At 36.3% G+C, this 23,529-nt stretch overlaps 1 protein-coding gene and 1 pseudogene across 1 annotated transcript; one reads left to right on the plus strand and one right to left on the minus strand.

The window, feature by feature from the left end:
- Positions 1-12,998: 12,998 nt before the first annotated feature.
- On the plus strand, positions 12,999-19,167 carry LOC102821600 (olfactory receptor 52E2-like). The gene is made up of 2 exons (XM_006870358.1): positions 12,999-13,953; positions 19,136-19,167. The coding sequence occupies exons 1-2, from the start codon at positions 12,999-13,001 to the stop codon at positions 19,165-19,167; spliced, it is 987 nt and encodes a 328-aa protein (XP_006870420.1).
- Positions 19,168-22,017: 2,850 nt separating this feature from the next.
- On the minus strand, positions 22,018-23,034 carry LOC102821981 (annotated as a pseudogene).
- Positions 23,035-23,529: the final 495 nt, after the last annotated feature.

The raw sequence follows: 23,529 nt of genomic DNA on the forward strand, positions 1-23,529 counted from the left end.
GTGTTTCTTGGCAGAAGCACTGAAGTAACTAACTCACAGTTGTCAGTCTGAATTTATAGACATGCAAGATCTATTCTCTTGTTTGTAACTGGGAAAGGAACAGAAAAAACAAAATCATGGTAGTTCATGAAAAAAAAAAAAATCTGCCTACAACTTTCCCACTGTATAAGAGTATACTTCAAAGCAGTCATTTAAAACAAGATCTTTAAGGGAAACACTATATTTGTTATTCTATTGGATTTATGTGGCGCTGATGATCTTAATTTCTTCAAAGTGGTGTGACTACGTTTTCTGATTGTACAGTGGAAATATTTTCTTCTTCTGAAAAATTAACACAGAAAAGGTAAAAATACGAAAGTAAAACTATACTAACAAAACACAATGGTTACTTTCTTAGTTTTATTTTCATGAAAGAAGTGAAGTCCAGACTTACAGATTTAGCTGAATTTTGTAATTTCCTATAAATATGAACATCTATACCTACTTCTTTTGACACTAAATATTTACTTTGCTTAATTTCATCCCTTTGTTCCTGATATTACCTCTGGGTGGCTCTGTAGTATAAGCCCAAGACTACTAATCACAAGGTGGGCTTTTCTAACCCACCAGCCACTCTTGGAAACCCTTTAGAGGGATGCTATGAGTCATAACCAACTCAATGGCACACAACAACAACATTCCTCACATATTCTGGAAGTCTACACAATTTTAACAATGCATACAATATGAGTATACTGTTGTAGCTTTCACCAGATTCATTCTTTATAGCTGGCATTCAACATTAGGATCAAGCTTGAGTAGATCTTTTTAAAACTTACTTAAACTTGAATATATTTACTGAAAGCTTATTTTGTGATGATGGATAACTGATATGGACAACTCTGACATCGATATCTATGCAGCCTTTTTTTATTGCCACTAAATATCCTGTGGAATCGATACATTGCAACTTATTCCACTGATCTCTGTTGCTAGACATTCAATTGATTTTTCACCTGTGTGTCTTGATATTGCTGCATGAACTATTCTTGCACTGCTTTATGCCCTTATTTACTTGGGTAAATTCTTGTATTTGGAATACATATATTTTTGATTTCTAGAAATAATGAATACTGCCAAATCATTTCTTAAATATCAACTAGAATGCATATAGTTAATTTTAGTTTAATTTTTATTTATACTGACCTGAAATTTACTGATGAGAATATATTTGTGTTTATAGGGGCAAATATTTTTATTTAGAATTTTTTTTTTTTACTAAATAAGTTGGTACACTTTCACAAACTTTTATCATTGACTGAACTATTTTTGGTTGAATGTTTCAAAGCTCTTTTTATAATGGATGGTTTACTCATCCTGCTACTGTATCCTCTACAAGATGTTTATTCTCTCCCAATCTCATTTTTTTTTTTTAAATGTAATTATGTTACCTTTCCCTGTAAGGTATTTAAAATTTATTGTAGTCAAGTATCTTTATATTTTCCTATGTTACTGTTGTTAAGTACTGTTGAGTCACTCCTACTTATAGTGACCCTGTATAGGATTTCTGAGGAGTGCCTGGTGAATTTGAACGTGTGATCTGAGCTGGCAGTTCAAACCTACCTTGTGATCCAGTGTTTATCATAGAGAGCCATACAATATATCAGTTTCTGTCGTGTCCATTTTGTCTTATGGAGTGTCTATGTGTGCAGAATAGAACTGTGATGCATAGGACTTTCACTGACTGACTTTTCAGAAGCATACTACCAAGACATTTTCCAAGTGACTTCACACTTTCAATCTTTAAGTTAATTGCTGTTGTTGTTGTTAAGTGCTGGTAGAGTAGGTTCCAACTCATAGTGACCCTGTGTAGGGTTTCCAAGGCTGTAAATCATTATGGGAGAAGAAAGCTGAATCTTTCTCCCTTGGAACAGCTGGTAGCTTCAAACTACTGTCTTTGAGGTTAGCAGCCTGACTAGTAACCACTTTGCTCCCAGAGCTCCTTGTACTTATTATAGAATCTGGAAACATTTGTTGTTAAATGCTTTCAAGTCCTTTCTAATTCATATTGACCATATGTACACAAGAACAAAACAATCCCTGGTCCAGTACTACCCTCACCATCTACTTGGGAGTCTCCTTTTGTCACTGATCCTTCTGCTTAACCAAGCATGATGTCCTTATCTCTGGGGATTGATCCTTCCTGACATATTCCCAAAAAATGAGAGACAAGATTTCACAATCTTTGCTGCCAAAGAGCGTTCCAACTGTACAACTTCCAAGACAGATTTGCTTGTTATGTAAGTCCCTGGTACTTTCAGTGTGATTCTTCAACACCATAATTCAAATGCTTTGATTCTTCCATGGTCTTCTTTATTCATTGTTCAACTTTCACATACATCTGATATTATTGAAAATACCATGGCTTTGGTCAGGCGCATCTTAGTCCTCAAATTGACACCTTTGCCTTTGAACACTTAAAGAGGTCTTGTACTGAAGATTTGCCCAATGCAGTCTATCTTTTGATTTCCTGACTGCTACTTCCATAACTGGAGTCCTGATATGGCACTGTAGGATAAAGCACTGGATAATAAGGCTGGTTTAAACCACAAGGTCAGTGGTTCAAATTCACCAGTCACTCCTTGGAAACCCTATATGGATTGCTATGAGTTGGAAAACACTCAAGGGCACTTAACAACAGTAACAGCTTCCATGAGAGCTAATTGTGGATACAAACAAAATGAAGCCTCTGACAACTTCGATCTGTACTATGCTTATTATGATGCTATTTATTTGTCCAGTTGTAAGGATTTTGTTGATTTACAGTGAAATACAATCCATATAAAGGATCTTTGTAGGTATATGAAGACCTCTTTGCTTTTAGCAAACAAAGTTGTATAATCTGCATATCCCAGGTTGTTAATGTGTCTTCCTCCAATCCTGAGGTCACAGTCTTCTCCATATAATCCAGTTTCTTGGATTATTTGCTCAGCATACAGGTATAATAAATATGGTGAAAGGATACAACTCAGCACATAATTTTCCTTATTTTAAATGATTCAGTATCCCCTTGTTTTGTTGTAATGACTGCTTCTTGGGAAATATACAATTTCTTCATGAGCGAAGTTAAGTATTCTGGAATACCCATTCTTCCCAATGTTATCCAAATATTTTTTTATATTATCTGTATAAAATATATCCATAGTTTGTTATTATGCACACAACTGAAAATGCCTTTGGAAAGTAAAAAAAACCCACACATATATAAAACAAGTAATCATACTTTTGTTATTCTCTTCTTTAATCAAGATCCATCTGATGTCAATATGATATTCCTTGTTTCAAATCCTTTTCTGAATCTAGGTTGAATTTCTGACTGTTCCTTGTCAAAATACTTCTGCAAGCATTTTCAAATTATCTTCAGAAAAATTTTACTTGTATATGATATTTATGATATTGTTAGATGATTTCTACATTCTGTTGGCTCACCTTATTTTGGATCGGGCACAAATGTAGATTTTTTTTCAATGTTTTGGCCAGGCAACTGTCTTACAAATTTCTTAGTATAGATAAGTAAGTTCCTCCAGCACTGCATCAGTTTGTTGAAGCACTTCAATTTGTCTTCCATCAGATTTTGGATCTTTGTTTTTTGTACCATCAGTTCTTGCTAATATGCTGCCTCTTGAAAAATGGATGAATATTGACCAACTGTTTTTGGTACACTAACTCTGCATTTCTTGCATCTTTCAATGCTTCCTGCATCATTCAATGTTTTAGCCCAAAGAATCTTTAAATACTGCACCCTGAGGTTTGAATTTTTTCTTCAGTCCTTTCAACTTGAGAAATGTAGAGTGTGTTCTTCCCTTTTGGTTTTATAATGCCAAGTCTTTGCACATGTCTGTATAAAATTTACCTTCTCTGACTGCCTTTTGAAATTTTCTGTTCAACTCTTTTACTTCCTGATTTCTTACATTTTACTTTGTCAATATTCAAGAGCTCTGGTAGCACAGTGGTTACAAATCGGCCTGCAAACCGCAAGGTCAGCAGTTTGAAACTACCAGCTGTTCCGCAGGAGAAAGATGAGGTGTTCTGCTCCTGTAAAGATTACAGCCTCGGAAACGCTGTACAGGGTTGCTATGAGTCGGACCCAACTCCACAGCACACAGCCACCAGCCATCACCATATTCAAGAGCAACTGTCAGAGTATCTTCCAACATCCACTTTGGTCTTTTTATTCCTGTTCTTTTCATTGTCTTTTACTTTCTTCCTATATGATGTTGTTGATGTCATCCCACAGCTCTTCTGGTTCTCAGTCAGTATTGTTTAGTACAGCACATCTGTACTTGAAATAGCCTCTAAATCTAGGAGGGATATCATTAAGATCATATTTTGGTTCTTGTACACTTGCTTTAAAATTGTTTACCTTCAGCCTGAACATGCATATGAGCAATTGATGATCAGTTCCATGGTCTATTGCTGGACTGGTTTTAGATGATGATGTCAACCTTTTCCACTGTCTCTTCCCACAAATGTAGTCAATTTAATTTCTATATATTCCATTTCATGAGTTCCACATGTGTAGTCATCTTTTATGTTGTGTGAAAGATATTTCCAATAATTAAGTCATTGTTGTTGTTGTTAGGTGCTGTCAAGTTGGTACAGACTCATCACAACCTTATGCATAGAAGAATGAGCACTGCCAAGTCCTGTACCAATCTCACAATCATTGCTATGCTTGAGCCCATTGTTGCTGCCACTATGCCAATCCATCTTGTTGGGGATATTCCTCTTTTTCACTGACCTACTCTACTGAGATATCCTTCTCCAGGAACTGGTCCCTTCTACTACTATGTCTGAAGTATGAGAGATAAAGTCTGTCCATCCTGGCTACTAAGAGCAATCTGGCTATAATTAATTCTTCTAGTACAGATTTTCTTATTCTTCTGGTAGTCCATGGTATTTTTAATATTCTCCAGCAACACCATAACTCAAATGCATCAATTCTTCTATGGTTTATCTTATTCATTATCCAACTTTGACATGCATATGAGGCTATTGAAAATATCATGGTTTGGGACAGGACCACCTTAGTCTTCCAACTGACATATTTGCTTATAAACAATTTAAAGAGGTCTTGTGCAGCAGATTTCCTTAATGCAATACATAGTTTGATTTCTTGACTGCTGCTTCTATCAATGTTGATGTTTGATCCAAGCAAAATGCAGTTTTTGACAACTTCAATCTTTTCTCCATTTACCTTGATGTTATTTATTGGTCCAGTTGTGAGGATTTTTGTGATCTTTGATCTTCATCAATAAATATTTCAAATCTTTTTCACTTTCAGCAAGCAAGTGAGACAGCTCTTCCCTAGTATATTTTGAGTACCTTCCAACTTTAAGGGCTCATTTTCTGGTACAGTATCTTATAATTCTCTGCTGGGATTCAGAAGGTTTTAAGACTCATTTGTTCTTGTTGTTGTTATTGTTAAGTGTTGTCAAGTAGATTCCCACTCATAGCAACCCTGTATAGGGTTTCCAAGGAATGGCTGCTGAGCTTGAACTGCTGACCTAGTGGTTCAAACCAACCTTACAGTGCAAAGCATTAACTTGAAGTGCTGCGCCAGGACTCCTGAGACTCATTAACAGCCTGTAATATTCAGATAATACAACATTACTTGCCAAAAAGTGAAGAGAACTTAAAATATGTACTGATGATAATCAAAGACCACAGCCTTTGGTATGGATTGCATCTCAATGTAAAAAAAAACAACAACACATACACACACACACACACAAAAAAAAACAAACAAACAAAAAAACACACAAACACACAAAAAAATCTTCACAATTAGCCCAATGGATCATATCACAATAAATAGAGAAAAGACTGAAGCTGTCAAATACTTTATTTTGCTTTGTTCCACAATCAACATTCATGGAAACTGTAATCAAAAACATCAGATGACATATTGCATTGGACAAATCTACTGAAAAAGTTTTCTATAAAGTGTTTAAGAGCAAACATATCATTTTGAGGACTATGGTGTATTTTGGTACTTTCAATTGCTTCATATGGATATGAAAGTTGTTGTTTTTGTGAAGTGCCATCCAGTCAGTTCTGACCCATAGCAACCCTGTTTAGGTTTTCTGAGGAGCAGCTGGTGAGCTTGAACTACTGACCTTGCAGTTCAAATGTCTTTGCAGTTTGGCGCATTAACCCACAGCACCACACCAGGACTCCATGTGAAAGTTAGACAATGAATAAGGAAGACTGTAGAAGAACTGATGCATTTGAGTTGTGGTGTTGGGGAAGAGTATTGAAAAGTGTTATGGGCTGCAAGAACAAACAAATTTACTTTGGAAGAAATGCAGGCAGAATGCTCCTTAGAATCCAGGATGACAAGATTTCGTATCTCATACTTGGAATATGTTATCAGGAGGGCCCTGTCCCTTGAGAAGGACATCATGCTTAGTCAAGTGGAACTCAGCGAAAGGTGGAAGACACCCAACAAGATGGATTGACACAATGACATCAGCAATAGGCTCAAGTGTGACAACAATTGTGAGGATGCACAGAACCAGGAAGTGTTTGTTTCTGTTGTGCGTGGAGTTGCTATGAGTTGGAAGCAATTTGACAGCCTCTAACTAACAACAACATCAGCAACTATTCAGAAATGGTCCACCTCTCCTTCTTTCTAATATGTCTTAGTCTGAAAGCTCCCTGAAACTTGAGTGACAACAAAGAGTGATCCTGCTGCAATCTAAAATACTGGTGGGATAGCTTCTAGCATCATAGCAACACGCAAGCCACCACAGTACAACAAGCTGACAAACGAGTGATGGATCAAATTGGCTACATTTGTGGAAAAAGAAGATTCAGGAGTTTCATATCATCATTCAGAACATGGTCAGGGTCAACTGTAAAACAGACCATGAATTGCTCCTATAGAAGCTCAACTAGAAACGTAAAGAGTTAAAGCTAGTCCACAAGAGCCAATGTATGACTTTGAATATATCACATGTGAATTTAGAGACCATCAAAGAACAGATTTTATGCATTGAACAACATTGATCAGACAAGTTGAGGGCATCAAGTGCATTAACTATTAAGAAATCAAAAATCATTGAACAGACAGGAAAGAAATAAAAGATTAAAATGGATGTTAAAAGAGATTCTAAAACTTGCTCTTAATGTAGAGATGCTAAAGTGGATGGGAAAAAATGATGAATAAAAGAATTAATGAGAAAATTTCAAAGGATGGCACAAGAATACAAAATAAAGTATCATAATGAAATGTGTAAAGACCTGGGTTAGCCAACCAAAAAGGAAAAGTACACTCAGCCTTTCTGAAGCTGAAATAACTCAAATCTCAAGTTGAAATAATGAAGGATTCTATGAACATGATGAAAATAATACACAAAGTCACTGTACCAAAAAGAACTTGTCAACATTCAACTGTTTCTAGAGGTAGCACATGATCAAGAAACAATGGTAGTGAAAGAAAAAAGTCTAAACTGCATTAAAGGCTTTAGTGTAAAGCAAAGCTTCAGAAATTACAGGATATCAACAAACAGATGCACCATTGAAAGCACTAACTAGGTTATGCTAAAACATTGAGAAGACAGCTTCATGGAGACATTCATATTTGTGTCAATTTCAAAGAAAGGTGGCCCAATAGAATGTGTAATGTATCAAACAGAACCACGAATATCAAATGCAAGTAAACATTTACTAAGGGTTGTATTATAAGAGTAGCAACTTTCCTAAAGGACATGGAGCAGACAATTTCAAGCGTGATTCAGAAGGAAACTTGGAATAAAGGATTTCATTGCTAATGTCAGGTGACTCTTTGCTGAAAGCAGAGAATTCCAGAAAGGTATTCGCTTGTTTTCATTGACTATGCAAAGACATTAGACTATGTGGATCAGACCAAATTATGGATAACATTGGAAGGAATGGGAATTCCAGAACACTTAAATGTGCTCATGAGGAATCTATACATAGACCAAGAGTCTCCCTTTTAAATGGAATAAAGGGATACTGCATGGCTTAAATTCAAGAAAGGTGTGTGTCTGGATTGTATCCTTTCACTATACTTATTCAGTCTGTATGCTGAGTAAAGAATCTGAGAACCAGATGATATGAAGAAGAACTAGGCATCAGAATTGGAAAAAGATGCATTTACAACCTGTGATATGGGTTTGACAAAACACTCCTTGCCGAAACTAAAGAGGACTTGAAGTATTTACTGATGAAGGTCAAAGACTACAGCCCATCAGTATGGGTTGCACCTCAACATTGAAAATATAAAAAATCCTTACAACTGGACCAATAAGAAACTGTGATTAATGAAGAAAATATTAAAATTACAAAAGATTTCATTTTACTTAAATTCACAATCGATGTCCATGGAAGAAGCAGTCAACAAATCAAATGATGCATTGAATTATGCATTATCTGCTGCAAAATAACTTTTTTAAAGTTTTTAAATGCACACATGTCACTTTGAGTATAAATGCGGTTATTGTTATTGTTAAGTGCTGTCAAGTAGATTCCCACTCATAGCAACCCTGTATAGGGGTTCCGAGGAATGACTGGTGAGCTTGAACTGCTGACCTACTGATTCAAACCGACCTTGTAGTCCAACGCATTGCTGCACCAGGACTCCTAAGACTCAGTAACAGCCTGCAATATTCAGATAATACAGCATTACTTGGCAAAAGTGACAAGCACTTTCATGATAAGCACTGGACAGACAGTAAGGTCAATTTGAACCCTCAGGTGGTGATTCAACCCACCAGCCACTCCTAAAAGTGGGAACCGACTCAACAGCACTTAACAACAACAAAACAACTCAAGCCAAGGTATTTTCAATCGCCTCATAGACATGACAATGATTATGGAAGACCCAAGAATTACTAATGCCTTTGGATTATAGTGTCGTTAAAGAATATTGAATATACTATAGACTGCCAAAGAAGGAACAATTTTGTCTTGGAAGCCAGAATGTTCCACAAAAGCAAGGGTGGTGGTGATACACTCTCTTAATACTTTGAACACATTATCAGGAGGAAGTAATCACTGGAGAAGGATATCATGCTTGGTAAAGTGGAAGGTCATCAAAAAAGAAAAACCTCTCAATAAGATGAACTGACACAAGGATTGCAACAATGGGCTGAGTCCATCCGTGATTGTGAGTATGGTGCAAGACCACATGATGTTTCATTCTGTAGTGCACAGGGTTACTCTAACTCGGACCCAACATTATGACATCGAGTAACAACAATAAAAACAATAGAGGAATTATTTTACATGATGATATAATTTTTACTGAATCATCAGTGCTGATGATGATGTTTTATAAACTTCTTGATATTCTAAAAAGAATAAATGATAATATCTGATTCTGATATGCATATTATCAATTCGAGACATATGGAAATTTAAGCATATTTGTGTTGTTGTTGTTGTTGTTGTCAGGTGCCATCGAGTCAGAACTGACTCGTAGCGACCCCATGCACAGCAGAATGAAACAATGTCCAATCCTGGGCCAACCTCACTACCGCTGCCACACTTGACGCCATCAATGATGCCACCTGGCTCATCCATCTCATTGGGGGTCTTCCTCTCTTTCTCTGACCCTCCATCTTACCCAGCATGATATCCTTCTCCAGAGACTGTTCCCTCCTGACAATATGTCCAAATTATGAGAGAAGAAGTTTAGCCATCTTGGCCTCCAAGGAGCACTCTGGCTGCACTTCTTCCAAAACAGATCTATTGGTTCTTTTGGCAGCCCATGGCACTTTTAGTATTCTCCTCCAATACCATAATTCGAAGGCATCAATTCTTCTACGATCTTCCTTATTCACTGTCCAGCTCTCGCATTCGTATGAGATTATTGAAAATACCATGGCTTGGGTCAGGAGCACCTTAGTCCTCAAGCTGACATCTTTGCTCTTCAACACTTTAAAAAGTTCCTGTGCAGCAGATTTGCCCAATGTAATACGTCGTCTGATCTCTTGACTGCTGCTTCCATGAGTGTTGATAGTTGATCCAAGAAGAATGAAGTCCTTGACAACTTCAATCTTTTCTCCATTGATAAGAATGTTGTTTATTGGTCCAGTGGTGAGGATTTTTGTTTTCTTGACATTGAGATGCAATCCATACTGAAGGCTGTGTTCTTTGATCTTCATCAGTAAATATTTCAAGTCCTCTTCACTTTCAAGGTTGTATCATGTATATATTGCAGGTTGTTAATGAGTCTTACTCCAATCCTGACGTCACATTTTTCTTCATAGAACCCAGCTTCTTGTATTATTTGCTCAGCAATGTGCTTATCATGCATGTTAAATCATATTTCCAATGTGTTTATTATGCATGTTAAATCTGATAGTATGACAGGGATTCAATTTCCTACTTCTTTATTATGTTGTTCCATCGGTTAAGTCTCAGACCTGACTACACACTTTATGTTAGTTAATTTGTTTCTTGGTTAGAGGCATGGAATTTGGAAAAATAAAATTTTACTTTTAAAAGTGCCTTCAATTTCTCCCAAACAAAACTAACAACATGTGATGTAGAAATACTTATTCCCTCAGGTTTCACTCGTATTTCCCAGAGGCAAAGAAATGACAGTGGCAAGTGTGAGCCTCTGGAGCTGTCCCAAGTGAGACTATAAACCCTATGAATTTTCCATATGAAAAGTGTTTAAAATCTGTGAATTCCTGGCTTTGACTCAGCACAATACAATTAACATAGAAGAATGAACAGCACATCTATATGTGTCCAAATCTAAGAAGTGAAGGAGGTAATGATGAGGGGACTATAGCACTTGAATGTGAAGAGGAGTTTGTTAAGGCCAAGATATAGCTACCCAGAATTACTATGAATTCCTGATACTTACCTGTGCTGAAAATAGACTGACAACATGCAGCAAAGGCAAACATTGGGGTCCTTCTGAAGGTATGTTTAGGACTTCTTGGCTGCATTATGTTCGACCAATGAAAACAGTGTACTCCCACTACTTAGGAGTTCAGTGCTATAGGATAAGCACTAAACTGCTAATCACAGGTTGGCAGTTCACACCCACCAACTACTCTTCGGAAACCATATACAGGGTTACATTAATTTGAAACCGACTCAGCGGCACTTAACCCAGTGCATGTCACCAGCCACTTGTGAGGTTATGTCTGCCTATACTGATGTTTTACTCACCCACCCTTGAGATTTTTAGTTTTGCAGACAGCTAGTACCATCATTGAAAGAAGAAAACATGTGCATGCCTATGATCTGAGTAGTCACATTATTGACACTAAATTGAAAATGAATATGTCAACATCAACTAAGTGTTGAAACAGAGAGAGTTACAGATCATTTTTATGAGTTTGCTATAAGGCATCAGAATTAATTCATAAAACCTAATTTATAAAACAGAATATAAATAGCACCTCTCCTTATTGCCTTTGAATGCTCTTGTGAGAGCCTACAATATGTGAAAAGCCTCTGTCATAACACCTCATTTTATTTGGATTGTACATTGTAGTGGAACAAGGCTGGAGTTTCAGAGAAAACAAGTGTTTGTAGTCTCTTCTGACACATTCTAGTTGTGCAACTTTGAGTAAATTTTTAGTCTATGTAAAGAATAAGTTTCTCCTTGTGTAACCTAAAAATAATATCAGTGACCTTCTCAGACTATATATTAATCAGCAATTGAGCACTTGCTGATGATGTTCAGCATTTTGTTTTTTTCTTTTCTGGTGGATATTAGTAACTACTGCTACTATTTAGAAATATTTTTGATTGACTGACTGATTGATTTGTTGTTGTTGTTGTTTTTAAGTGCTTTTGAGTCAGTTCTGACTCATAGCGACCTTGTAAAGGGTTTCCGAGTAGCAGCTGGTGAGTTTGAACCATTGACCTTGAAGTTCAAACCGACTTTGCAGTCCAGTGCATTATCCTGCAGCACTTTCCTTCATAAAGTGTAATTTAAATTCTTGTGTGTAGTAGATAAAAGTAATGATTAAATGGTTAGAACTTTTGAAAAAATATGAATGCACATGAGTGTATTTTATTTATATACATGAATACATATATATATATATATTTATATACATGAATATAATCATCAGTGCTGATGATGATATTTTATAAACTTCTTGACATTCTAAAAAGAATAAATGATAATATCTGATTCGGATATGCATATTATCAATTCGAGACATATGGAAATTTAAGCATATTTGTGTTGTTGTTGTTGTTGTCAGGTGCCATCCAGTCATATATATATATATATTTGTTGTTGTTGTTGTTAAGTACCGTCGAGTCAGTTCTGACCCATAGCAACCCTATATAGGGTTTCCAAGGAGCAACTGGTGAGCTTGAACCACCGACCTTGTCATTCAAACGACTTTGCAGTCTGGCGCATTAACCCACAGCGTCACACCAGGATTCCCATATATATGCATATACACTATTAAACCTGAGTTTTATGTATTTAAGTGGTTAGGTACTATAATTCTAATACGTGAAAATTTATCAGGAATCACAGTTCTAAAAGTATGGCTATTAAAAAAGCATATGCATCTAGACAACATAATTCCTTCATGTACTGTTTCAAGAAATATCTATTGAGGTTTTATCTATGCAGTAAGTCTAGATGACCATAAATGATCTTCTGAGATACCATTGTGTTAAGACAACATTATAGACGTTTCCTGATGCCTTGTGAGGATGTGAAGAACCAATGTTATTAGGAACGTTTCCCATCCTGTTTATCAGGGGTAGGATGAGATATCCTAGTTTCAGACAGGGTACTCCAGAAATTTTGAGCCTAAAGCAGAGACCATTTACTCCTCTTCAACCAGTCTTAAGTTAGATTAATTTGAGAAGCTCGTGAATGGGGACTAAATATTTTGGGTAATATTTTTATGCTGAGCAATTCTATTGCAGATTTATAACTGTATTCTGACCTATCTCAAAGATGAATGAAAAAAATAAAACTGCATGTAGACAGAATTACCATGCTTAACTTTAATTCCACTACATTCACCAATCCCAATACTTTCATCCTGATGGGCATTCCTGGTCTAGAAGATTTTCACATTTGGATATCCATCCCTTTCTGCTCCATGTATGTTGTTGCCCTCATTGGAAACACGGTCATCCTTTTCATCATCAAAATAGAGACTATTCTCCATGAACCCATGTTCTACTTTCTTTCCATGTTGGCTACCACAGATCTCATCTTGTCAACCTCTACCCTTCCCAAGATGCTGGGTATCTTCTGGTTCAATTATCATGAGATCAACTTCCATGCCTGCCTTACTCAGATGTTTTTCATCCATGCTTTCTCTGGGGTGGAATCAGGTCTTCTCTCAGCAATGGCACTGGACCGATATGTGGCAATTTGCAATCCTTTGAGGCATTCATCTATCCTCACTAAAGCTGTGGTAGCCCAGATTGGTATAGTAGTACTTCTACGGGGGTTAGTGCTAATGACACCACATCCATTTCTAGTAAGGAGGTGGCCGTATTGCCAGACCAATGTGATTCCACACACATATTGTGAGCATATGGCTGTGGTGAAATTAGCTTGTGCTGACATTTCCATCAACAGTCTTTATAGTCTGGCAGTTATTATCTTGATTGTTGGGACTGATGTTACTTGCATCAGTCTGTCCTATGTACAGATACTCCACACTGTATTCAGTCTCCCTTCTAAACAAGCCAGGTTAAAGACCCTCAGCACTTGTGGATCCCATGTTTGTGTCATCCTCACCTTCTACATTCCTGCTCTTTTCTCATTCCTCACCCACCGGTTTAGTAGCCATATCGCCCTCCACACTCACATTTTGCTGGCCAACATGTACTTGTTAGTACCTCCTATGCTGAATCCTATCATCTACGGAGTAAGGACCAAACAGATTCGAGAATGTGTTATGCAATTATTCACAACTAAAATTCTAGTGTGGTGCTGTAGGATAAACACCGGTGCATAAGATTGGTTTAAACTGCAGCCAGTTCAAACTCACATCTACTCCTCAGAAATTTTAAACAGGGTCACTATGAGTTAGAATTGACTTGATGGCACTTAACAACAAAATCAGTTGAGGTTGCTGAGCCCTACATTTCCTGCCTCCCATGATGTTTCCTAGATTATAGAATCAGAAAAAAACAGGAATTAGAATTAAAATTACATACAATGTATTTAAATTATATGACTATCCTTAGAATGGATATAATAGCGTCTATTTGTTTTGAGCACATTCAAGCACTTCATTAAGATGAGATTGGTTTAGTCTCATTTCTTCTCTGTACATGTCTTTATTTGGTACCTTCATAAAATACATGTATTATTTTGCATTACAAGCGTTTGCCAAATAAGAATACTCTTTTGAGTATTGCTTTTCATTTTAATGGAGGATTTGGAAGCACACAAGCCTGGCATAATGAGTAATTCTATGATGCATTTCTACCTTCATCAGAACCAGAATGGAAAGCTTTTGGGATGGTCAAAATATTTAGAGAATAAAAATTTTTGACAAGTCAAAAATTTACTTTGCAACTGATTAGGAGAGTAAAATTTGAGGATTCCCTTGTGAAAATGAATATGGATTCTAAAAGAAATCATTTGCACAGCCAGTATAGACATTGGGTATGTTTTCAACTTTTGGAAAATTTCGAATAATCTGAAATTGCCTCTCCTGAAGTAGAGTAAATAATTAAGGCAAAATTATGACATTAATTTACATTTATACACCTATTAATTCATTCAATACCTCTTTATTGATCGTGTATTGTATCATGAACAAAGCAAAAATATTTTCTTTGTTGGAGTTTAAAACTAAGTAAGGAAACATAGTAATGAAAAATAATGTACACTTATTAGGATGAGCCTTTCCTAGCAGTATTTAATGCTCTCTATTTCTCTCTCACTACTTAGCTTCCTATTTGTAATACTGTGGTGGCTAGCATTTTCCTGTGATGTTGGAAACTATGTCGATGATACTTAAAATACTGGCAGGGTTAACCATGGCAGACAGGTTTCAGCAGGGATTCTGGACTGAAATAAACCAGAAAGAAGAAATAGGCAGTCCAGTTTTGAGGGATCAGTCATTAAACCTTATAAATAGCAGTGATACTTTGTGTAACACTTTGGACATGTCATCAGGAGACATCAGTCCCTGGAAACAGGACATTATACTTGAGAACGTAAAGCATCAGACAAAAAGAGGAACTAAAGCCCTTCACAAGATGGATTGACATACTAGCTGCAACATTGGACTCAAATATAGCAACAATTGTGAAGATGGTGCAGAACTGGGCAGTGTTTACTTCTATTGCACATAGGGAACTGTTCGTCAGAATTGATTCAACGGCATCTAGCAACAACATTTCTCTCTAGTCAATGATCTGACTGCATCCCACAGATTTGGAAGTCTGATTTTTTTCTTCACTTGTTCTATTAAACACAAAGAGAATAGTCTTACAGTCTTAGCTTTATCTCATTTCAATGCTATCAGTTTTTGTTTCATGCATTTTAAAGTTTTTGTGTTAGGTGCATATGCGATTAGTCTTGCTATGTCTTTTTGGTGAATTTTAATTTTAATTTTTAATAATATATGTCTTTATCCTTGTCAATGTTCCTTGTTATAAAATATGTTTTCTTATAGTAATATAACCACTTCAGACAGGATATATTTTTTCTGTTCTTTTACATTTAACCTATTTATGTGTTTGCATTTAAAGTATGTTTTTGTAGACAACATATAGCTATATTGGTGTGTTCAGACCCTTTTCCACATAAAGATTGGATTTATTTCATCAATTTAAAAATATTCTATGTCTCATATTTTTTTAATTTGTTTGTTTATTTATTGCCTTATTTGTCCCCCCTCCACTGCCTAATTTTAGATTTGACTGATTTACTACTTATCTTCATTATCTATTAGCTTTTGCCTATGTCTCTTTTAAATTGTTTTAATGATTGCTAAATATTGTCACTTTTGCTGTTTTTGGCCACAGATAGTACTTAGTTGTGGGATCTGCATTGTACACCATAGTGCATCTCTGGGTTTATTATTATTATTATTAATTGTTTTTGCTAGATACCAACAATAATCCCAAATCAAATATTCTTAGGATAGAGGAGTGGGTGGGCAATATTTCTCTTGGTTGAGAATTCAATATACAAGGCTAACTTTTCTCACAGTCTACTGAAAGTGAACATTTTACCTTACAATTGCAGGGCCTTTTGTATCTGCCCTTTATGTAGTTGTCTTACATATTACATGGAAAAAATTACCAGACAATGTTATAATTGATATTAATTTTCAAGAATTATGCATATTTTAAAAAAAGATTCTGCTACGTTGAACTCTAAAATTACAATTACAGTAGCTCTGCTTCACTTCTAGTATGTCTGGTTTCTCACTGAAATGATTACTGTTGAACTGAAATAATCAGTCAGTTGAGGTAATACCAGTGGTCTCAACTAAACATTTGTTGTTGTTGTTAAGTGCCATCGAGTCGGGTCCGACCCATAGCGACCCTGTACAGGGTTTCCGAGGGTGTAAATCTTTACGGGAGTAGAAAGCCTCATCTTTCTCCCGCGGAGTGACTGGTAGTTTCGAACCGCTGACCTTAAGGTTCGCAGCCCGATTCGTAACCACTACGCTACCAGAGCTCAACTAAACATAATCACTTCTAAATTCTATAAACAGCAGCATAGACACAAACATGTAGACACACAAGTGTGTGTGAGGTGGAAAGAATGTGGGGGAAGAATGTGGCCGTAACCTTATGGATAAGGAAGCAAGGAACAAAGAAACTGCCTTCAAGAAAGGATTTAACATGACCAAAAGCTTATTTGTACTTTTATCTTCAGAACCACGAGGAAATAAATGTCTTTTAAAACTACCCACTTGTGACATTTTTGTTCCATCAGAACTAAGTACTTAAGACACTGGGACTTATTGAATAAGACATAGAACAGGTAGGGAATCCCTCTCTTGGGTTCTGACTGATAGGATTCTGTCTCCTGGTTCTGTGGTTAAAAAAGATGGAATATATTATTCATATTTTACTGCCAATGCAACCTGTTGCAAATCTGCTGGAAATAAAAAAAAACTTAAAAAAAGGAAAATTTAGAATTTCCACTGTACAAGTCATTTATTTAAATTTTGACTCCATGTTTCACACTGCTTAATTTGCTTACTTTATAGGCTACGACATGTGGGTGTTTTTTTGTTTGTTTGTTTGTTTTGTGATTTTTTTTTTTTTTTTTTGAGTTTGTCTTTTTATCCTGCCTTTTGAAAGTATCTGTTAGAAGTCTGCCCATGTATGCATACTTATTTATTTTGCTTCCATTTCTTAGTTGTTATTGTTGCTGTTAGGGCCGTTGAGTCTATTCTGACTCACAGTGACCCTGAATAGAGTTTTCAAGGCTGTAAATCTTTGCAGCAGCAGAAGGCCTGTTCTTTCTCTCACAATTTGTTAATTCTAGTAAAACTTTGATTTATAATATAAAGAATTTAAATTTTACCCTGTGCTCACCTTTCATCATGAAGTTCTAGTGTAAGGCATCTTGATTGCATAGAAAGATTGAAAATAGTTGTTTCAATTTGAAATAATTTCCAAATTGCATTATTTTCGCATAAAACTATACTATATAGAAACATTTAAAGTAAACTGAAATAAAAAATACTACCCTTTGTCAAAATTTGTCTTGCTTTAAATTTCTAATTGATTTCAACTTTTCTTCCTGTTCACGTCCACTAACTTCTACTATTTTCCCCATATCTGGAATCTGGATACTATTAGCATTGAATTATTCAACTCTATCCCTGTCAGACACATAGCCTTACATTTTTGCAGTTCGCTCAGGGTCTTCCCCTCTCACACATGCCTCAGGCTCAATTTCTTCAGCCCCAGCCTCATTTTTTCCTTCCATATTATTTACTCCATATCAGCATAACTTCAGCTGTCTATTGGATCCCATCTCATATCACTTCATTTAATTCCCACTCACTTGACCTTCCCTACATTCACCTCTGTCAGATTTCAGCCCTGTAACCTCAGCCAGCTTTTGTTTTAAGCTATAGTTAGAAAAAAAAAAAAAAAAAAGTACAGTTGTGGGCATCTTAGTTGGTTGATAAAATGTTTCAAACTTAAATTCTGAGCATTTGATTTTTAGAAGGCCATGGTTTTCAGTGAAAACCCTAAATCTATTTTGTTACTGACATAAATTCAAACTCCTTTAAGTTGTGTTAGCCAACCTGTAAAAAGTTTGTCTTAAGATTGAGTGTGTTTGAATGTGGGTTACTAAGAGTCTGCAGTCCTAGCGTGGTGCTGTGAGTTAATGCCCTGAACTGCAAAGTCATTTGAACTGCAAGCTTGGCAGTTCAAACTCACCAGCTGTTCCTTATAAACTCTATACAGGCTTGCTATAGGTCAGAACCGACTTAACTGCACTTAAAAACAACACTACAGCAAGAGTCTACTTACCTGGCCTAGGATGTGCCTTCTTACCCTCAAAGATTTGTGTATGCATATCCTTATTGGAAAATGGGGTATCAGGCCTACAGGGTCATCAATCATGTCCCACCCAAGGAATTCAAATGGCCCCAGAACCAATTATGTTAGCTTCCCTAATCTTCAATAATGCACATTTCCCAAACAGAGTCCTTTTCCCATTTCTATAGTCTTGCTTTCAACAGTGATGAACAGATTTGCTGCCAATCACAATTTTGTAATAAATTTCCTTTGTTTTCCATACCCTGTAATTAGCAAGGAATTCTGATGTAGTGCTATAGGATCAGCACTGGACTTCAAACCGCAAGGTTGACTGTTCAAAATCACCAACTGCTTCTTGAAAACCTTATACAAGGTTCCTATGAGTAGGAATCAACTCAACCACACTTAACACAACAACAATATAATTAGTAAGATGGCCATTAATCCTTTGTATACCATTAAAGTCTAATGCTGATGTTCTCCTCACCTGGATGATTTGTCTTTGTTTTGTCCAAAACTTCATGAAGGAGTCTCTATAAAAACTTTAAAAAAATGTTTGAACTTGATGTCTGTTTTTGTCCCCTGGAATAAGCTACCTGGAACTATTTCATTTGTTCCTTAATTTCTTTTATTATTTTTTCAGCAGCTCTTCTAAACTTGCACATGACAGTCTAAGTACACATTTCTTCTTTAATGTCAAGCACTTTCTTTAGTCTTCATAAAAAACTAAGATGATCATGTAAAGAATATTTCCATTCAAGTTTTTTCTTTGATTATTTTAGTAATTTGTGACATTCTAGATATGCATCCATTTCATCTATGTTCTCTCATTAATTGGTGTACAATTATTCAGGTTGCTGTTAAATGCCATTAAGTTGGTTCAGACACATAGTGACCCTCTATAGGGTTTCTGAGGAGCAACTGGTGGGTTTGAACTGCCGACCTTGTGGTTGGTAGTCCAGTACTTATCCTACAGCAACACACCATAGTGTTTAGTTAGAACTCACAGTAGTAGGTTGTAATCTTATACCTTTATTTCTTTAAGGTCTTTAATAATGTCCCCTCTTTTTTTCCACTCATTCATAATTTGACTCTCTTTTTCTTTGGTCAGTCTAAATATGAAAGCTTCTCAATTGTTTTTGTTGTTGTTGTTTTTCATAAAACTAATATTCAATTTTTTTCTCTAACATTATTCTGTTTGTATTTCATTTATATATACATTTATTTTTTATTATTTCCTTCCTTCAATTATCTGTGGGTTTAATCTACTCTTCTATGCATAATTTCTGCAGTAAGAAGAAAGCTAAGCTATTATCTGAGATTTTTCTTATACTTTAATATAGACATTTAGAAGTATAAATTATCTTCTTAGAACTGCTTTTGCTGGATAATATATTTTTTGGCATGTTTTATTTTAAAGCTCATTCACTATACTTTCTAATTTCCTTGTGAATTCTTCTTTCATTAACTTGTTATCTGACAACGCATTGATTAATTTCCACACATTTGTAAATTCCCCAAATTTCCTTATACTGCTTATTTCTAATTTGAAAACTGAAGTGGAAATAATTCAAATAACTGTAAAGTATTATGTATAAATTCAGGAAATTTTGTCTACTTGTTCACTTTTAATTTATAATATTTTGCTTATCTTCTGTTTAACCCACTGCCACTGAGTCAATTCTGATTTACAGAAACTCTGTGGAGGGTTCTGAGGCTGCAAATCTCTACAGGAGTAGATGGTCCCATCTTTCTCCCATGAAGAGGCTGGTGGATTAGAACTGCCAATCTTATGTTTAGCATCCAAATGCATAACTCACAGGACCACCATAGATCCTTTTGTTAAAGATAATAAAAAATAAAAAAAAATTAGGGATATTTGCATAGATATCCCAAATAACCACAGAATAAAGAACATTTCTTATATTGGCTGAAATGGTATCCTTTTATATCTTTATGCCCCAAATTTTAAGTGCAGCTTTCCAAGAGTCATATTGCTGTGGATGATCTACTCAGGAACATTCTCATTACATTTGTATGGAATGTTGACCCATAGTTAGTGTCCTTTTTACCTGCTTCACTGGACAGAATGACTTGAGAGCTAGAGAAAGATGTAACAACTCTAGCTTCATTTCCTCAGAGCCTAAACTGGGTATTTCAAACATATGGGATTCAAAGGGACTTCTAAGTATAGTTCTCCTACTCACCCAACTCACCAGTTAATATTTATGTTTGTTTAAAAACAGACTTCAAGAGAGGAAGACAACATAGATGGAAACAGAAAAGGAAGAAGTACATGTTAGAATAAAAGAATAAAATCAAAAGAACAAGTGAGGGTACTCATTACTGATGACTTGAGAAACCCCTAAATAGTCTTAGTGCTCAAAGATCAAATTACCTCTTTCTCTGACATTTTTTTTTTGCCAAAATATATTCTGGGCACTCTACTGTTTTGTTGATTATTTTTCTTCCTGATTTCTTTCCATCCATTCCTATGTCTAACTGCATGGATTCTTTCCTTCTCATATCAACTGCATTATACAGTCTTTCATTGCAGAGTCAGAATTCAGTTACAAATAGTATGTGTATTGTGATTATCTTCTGGTTGAAATGATAAATTATGACTTAGAGAAAATTAATAATGGTAGACTATCAATTAGTTGAAAAAGAGGAAGACCTCCAATGAGATGACTTGACACAGTGGAAGCAACAGTGGGTTCAAATATTACAACTGTGAAGATGGCATACAACTGTGTAGTGTTTAGTTCTGTCATGCATAGGGTCCCTATGACTCAGAATCCACTTGACAGCTCCTAGCAACAATAATAATAATTAGTTGAAGGATGGCTTCCAAAATAGTGATGTATGGGTCAAAGCCAGTCTGCAAAATTCCATCAAGTCAATTCTGTTTCAGTAAGGCAGAGTAGAACTATCCATATATTTCCCCTGTTGGCATTTGAATCACTGACATGTTGGCTAGCAACCAAGCACTTAACCATTATGCCACCATGAGTTGGCACTATAACTTGCCTTTTTATCATATCCACACATGATTTTTTTTTTTTTTTATAACTAGTGATATAGTCCCCACTATCTTATCTAACTCTCATGGAGGAAAACAACTTCAATAATATATTGGAAATTACAAACACAAAACATTGAGTATGAATTTAGGAAGCCTTAAGAATAGTGTCCTGGTGTGGTGCTGTGGACTCATGTGTTCAAAGCCGTTTGAACTGCAAATTCAGCAGTTCAAGCTCACCAGCTGCTCCTTGGAAACCCTATACAGGGTCGCTATGGGTTGCATTCGACTCAACTGTACTTAACATCAACAACAAGAACAGTGTGGCACTGTGACTAATGCACTACACTGCAAAGTCACTTTGAACCAATAGGTTGGTGGTTCAGGCTCACCAGTCACTCCTTGGAAACCCTATATAGTGTTGCTATGCGTTGGAACTGACTTGATGGCACTTACCAACAACAAGAATAGTGAAGAATTGCCTGAAGGATTATTCTCTAGGCTCAATTTTGACCATCCTGGGATCTGTACATGCTAAAGGATAATATGGAAGAATTTATCAACATTTGAATACATTTAAGTCACTCTTTCTTTACAAATATTCTCACAACCTGGTCCCGAATTTGCTTTGTCCTAACCCCATAAATAACTGGATTTAAACAAGGAGGAACAACCACATACAGATTGGCTAGGAGGATATGAATGTAGCGAGGAACATTTTTACCAAAGCGATGAGTCATGAAGGAGAAAAATGCTGGTGTATAAAAAGCCAAGATGACACATACATGTGAACCACATGTACTAAGTGCTTTGAGTCTGGCATCCCTTGAAGGAAGGCGAAAAACAGCACGGAGAATCTGAACATAAGAGACAGCAATAAGGATTAAGTCAAAGATCAATGCAGCAATGGTAAATAAGCCATAGATGATGTTAATTCTTATGCTAGCACAGGCGAGTCGAGCGATTCCCATGTGTTCACAGTACGTATGAGGGATAATGTAGTGTCCACAGAAGGGCAATCGTTTGAGAAGGGGACAGAAGGGGATGACGAGGAAGACTGGCCTCCCCACTATAACAGAAGCCATGATGGCTACCACTTTGTTGGTGAGAATAGTTGTGTATCTGAGTGGGTAGCAGATGGCAACAAAACGATCAATGGCCATGGCCAGAAGTACAACAGATTCCATACCAGTATAGGTGTGGATGAAGAACATTTGGATGAGGCAGCCTTCAAAGCTTATCTCTCTATGATTGAACCAGAAGATGGCCAGCATCTTGGGGATGGTAGAAGTAGAGAGTCCTAGATCAATAAAAGAGAGAAGAGCCAGAAAGTAGAACATGGGTTGATGGAGACTCTGCTCAATCTTGATAACAAACATGATTGTGACATTACCCACAAGTGCTATGAGATAAACAACAAAGAAGGGGAATGCAATCCAAATGTGGAAATCTTCCAGACCTGGGACACCAAGCAGAAGAAAGGTGGAGGGATATGAAGCAGTGCCATTGACAGAAAACATCCTTTGAGGATTCTTGGAGAACACTGTCTTCTTTTTTATTTCTGGGAAAACATAAAGAATTACATAATGGCTGTGTATAACTAACTATAATAGCTTGCCAATAAAGCTGTTAAGACATTTGGAAACTAATTAGAGCATAATATGCTATTATAGGGAATCCTTGTGTAAAGCGTAGGATAAGCACTGGACTGCTAACCACAATTTTGGCCGTGTAAACCAACCAGGCACTCTTTGGAAACCCTGTACAGGGTTGCTATGAGTCAAAACCACTCATAGACACTTGACAACAGTACCATACTATCAGAGATATTACTTTTGCCTCTCAAACTTAGTATTGCCCAAGGAATTGTGATAGACTGAAATATGTTGGGCAATATGATGATTTTTATTGTTAGGTGCCATTGAGTCTGTTCCGACCCATAGTGACCTTATGTACAGTAGAACGAAACACTGCTGGATTCTGAGCCAACCTCACTACTGTTGCCATGCTTGAGT

Source organism: Chrysochloris asiatica, unplaced genomic scaffold (genome assembly GCF_000296735.1).
Source record: "Chrysochloris asiatica unplaced genomic scaffold, ChrAsi1.0 scaffold00140, whole genome shotgun sequence".
In the NCBI taxonomy this organism is placed as follows: domain Eukaryota; kingdom Metazoa; phylum Chordata; class Mammalia; order Afrosoricida; family Chrysochloridae; genus Chrysochloris; species Chrysochloris asiatica.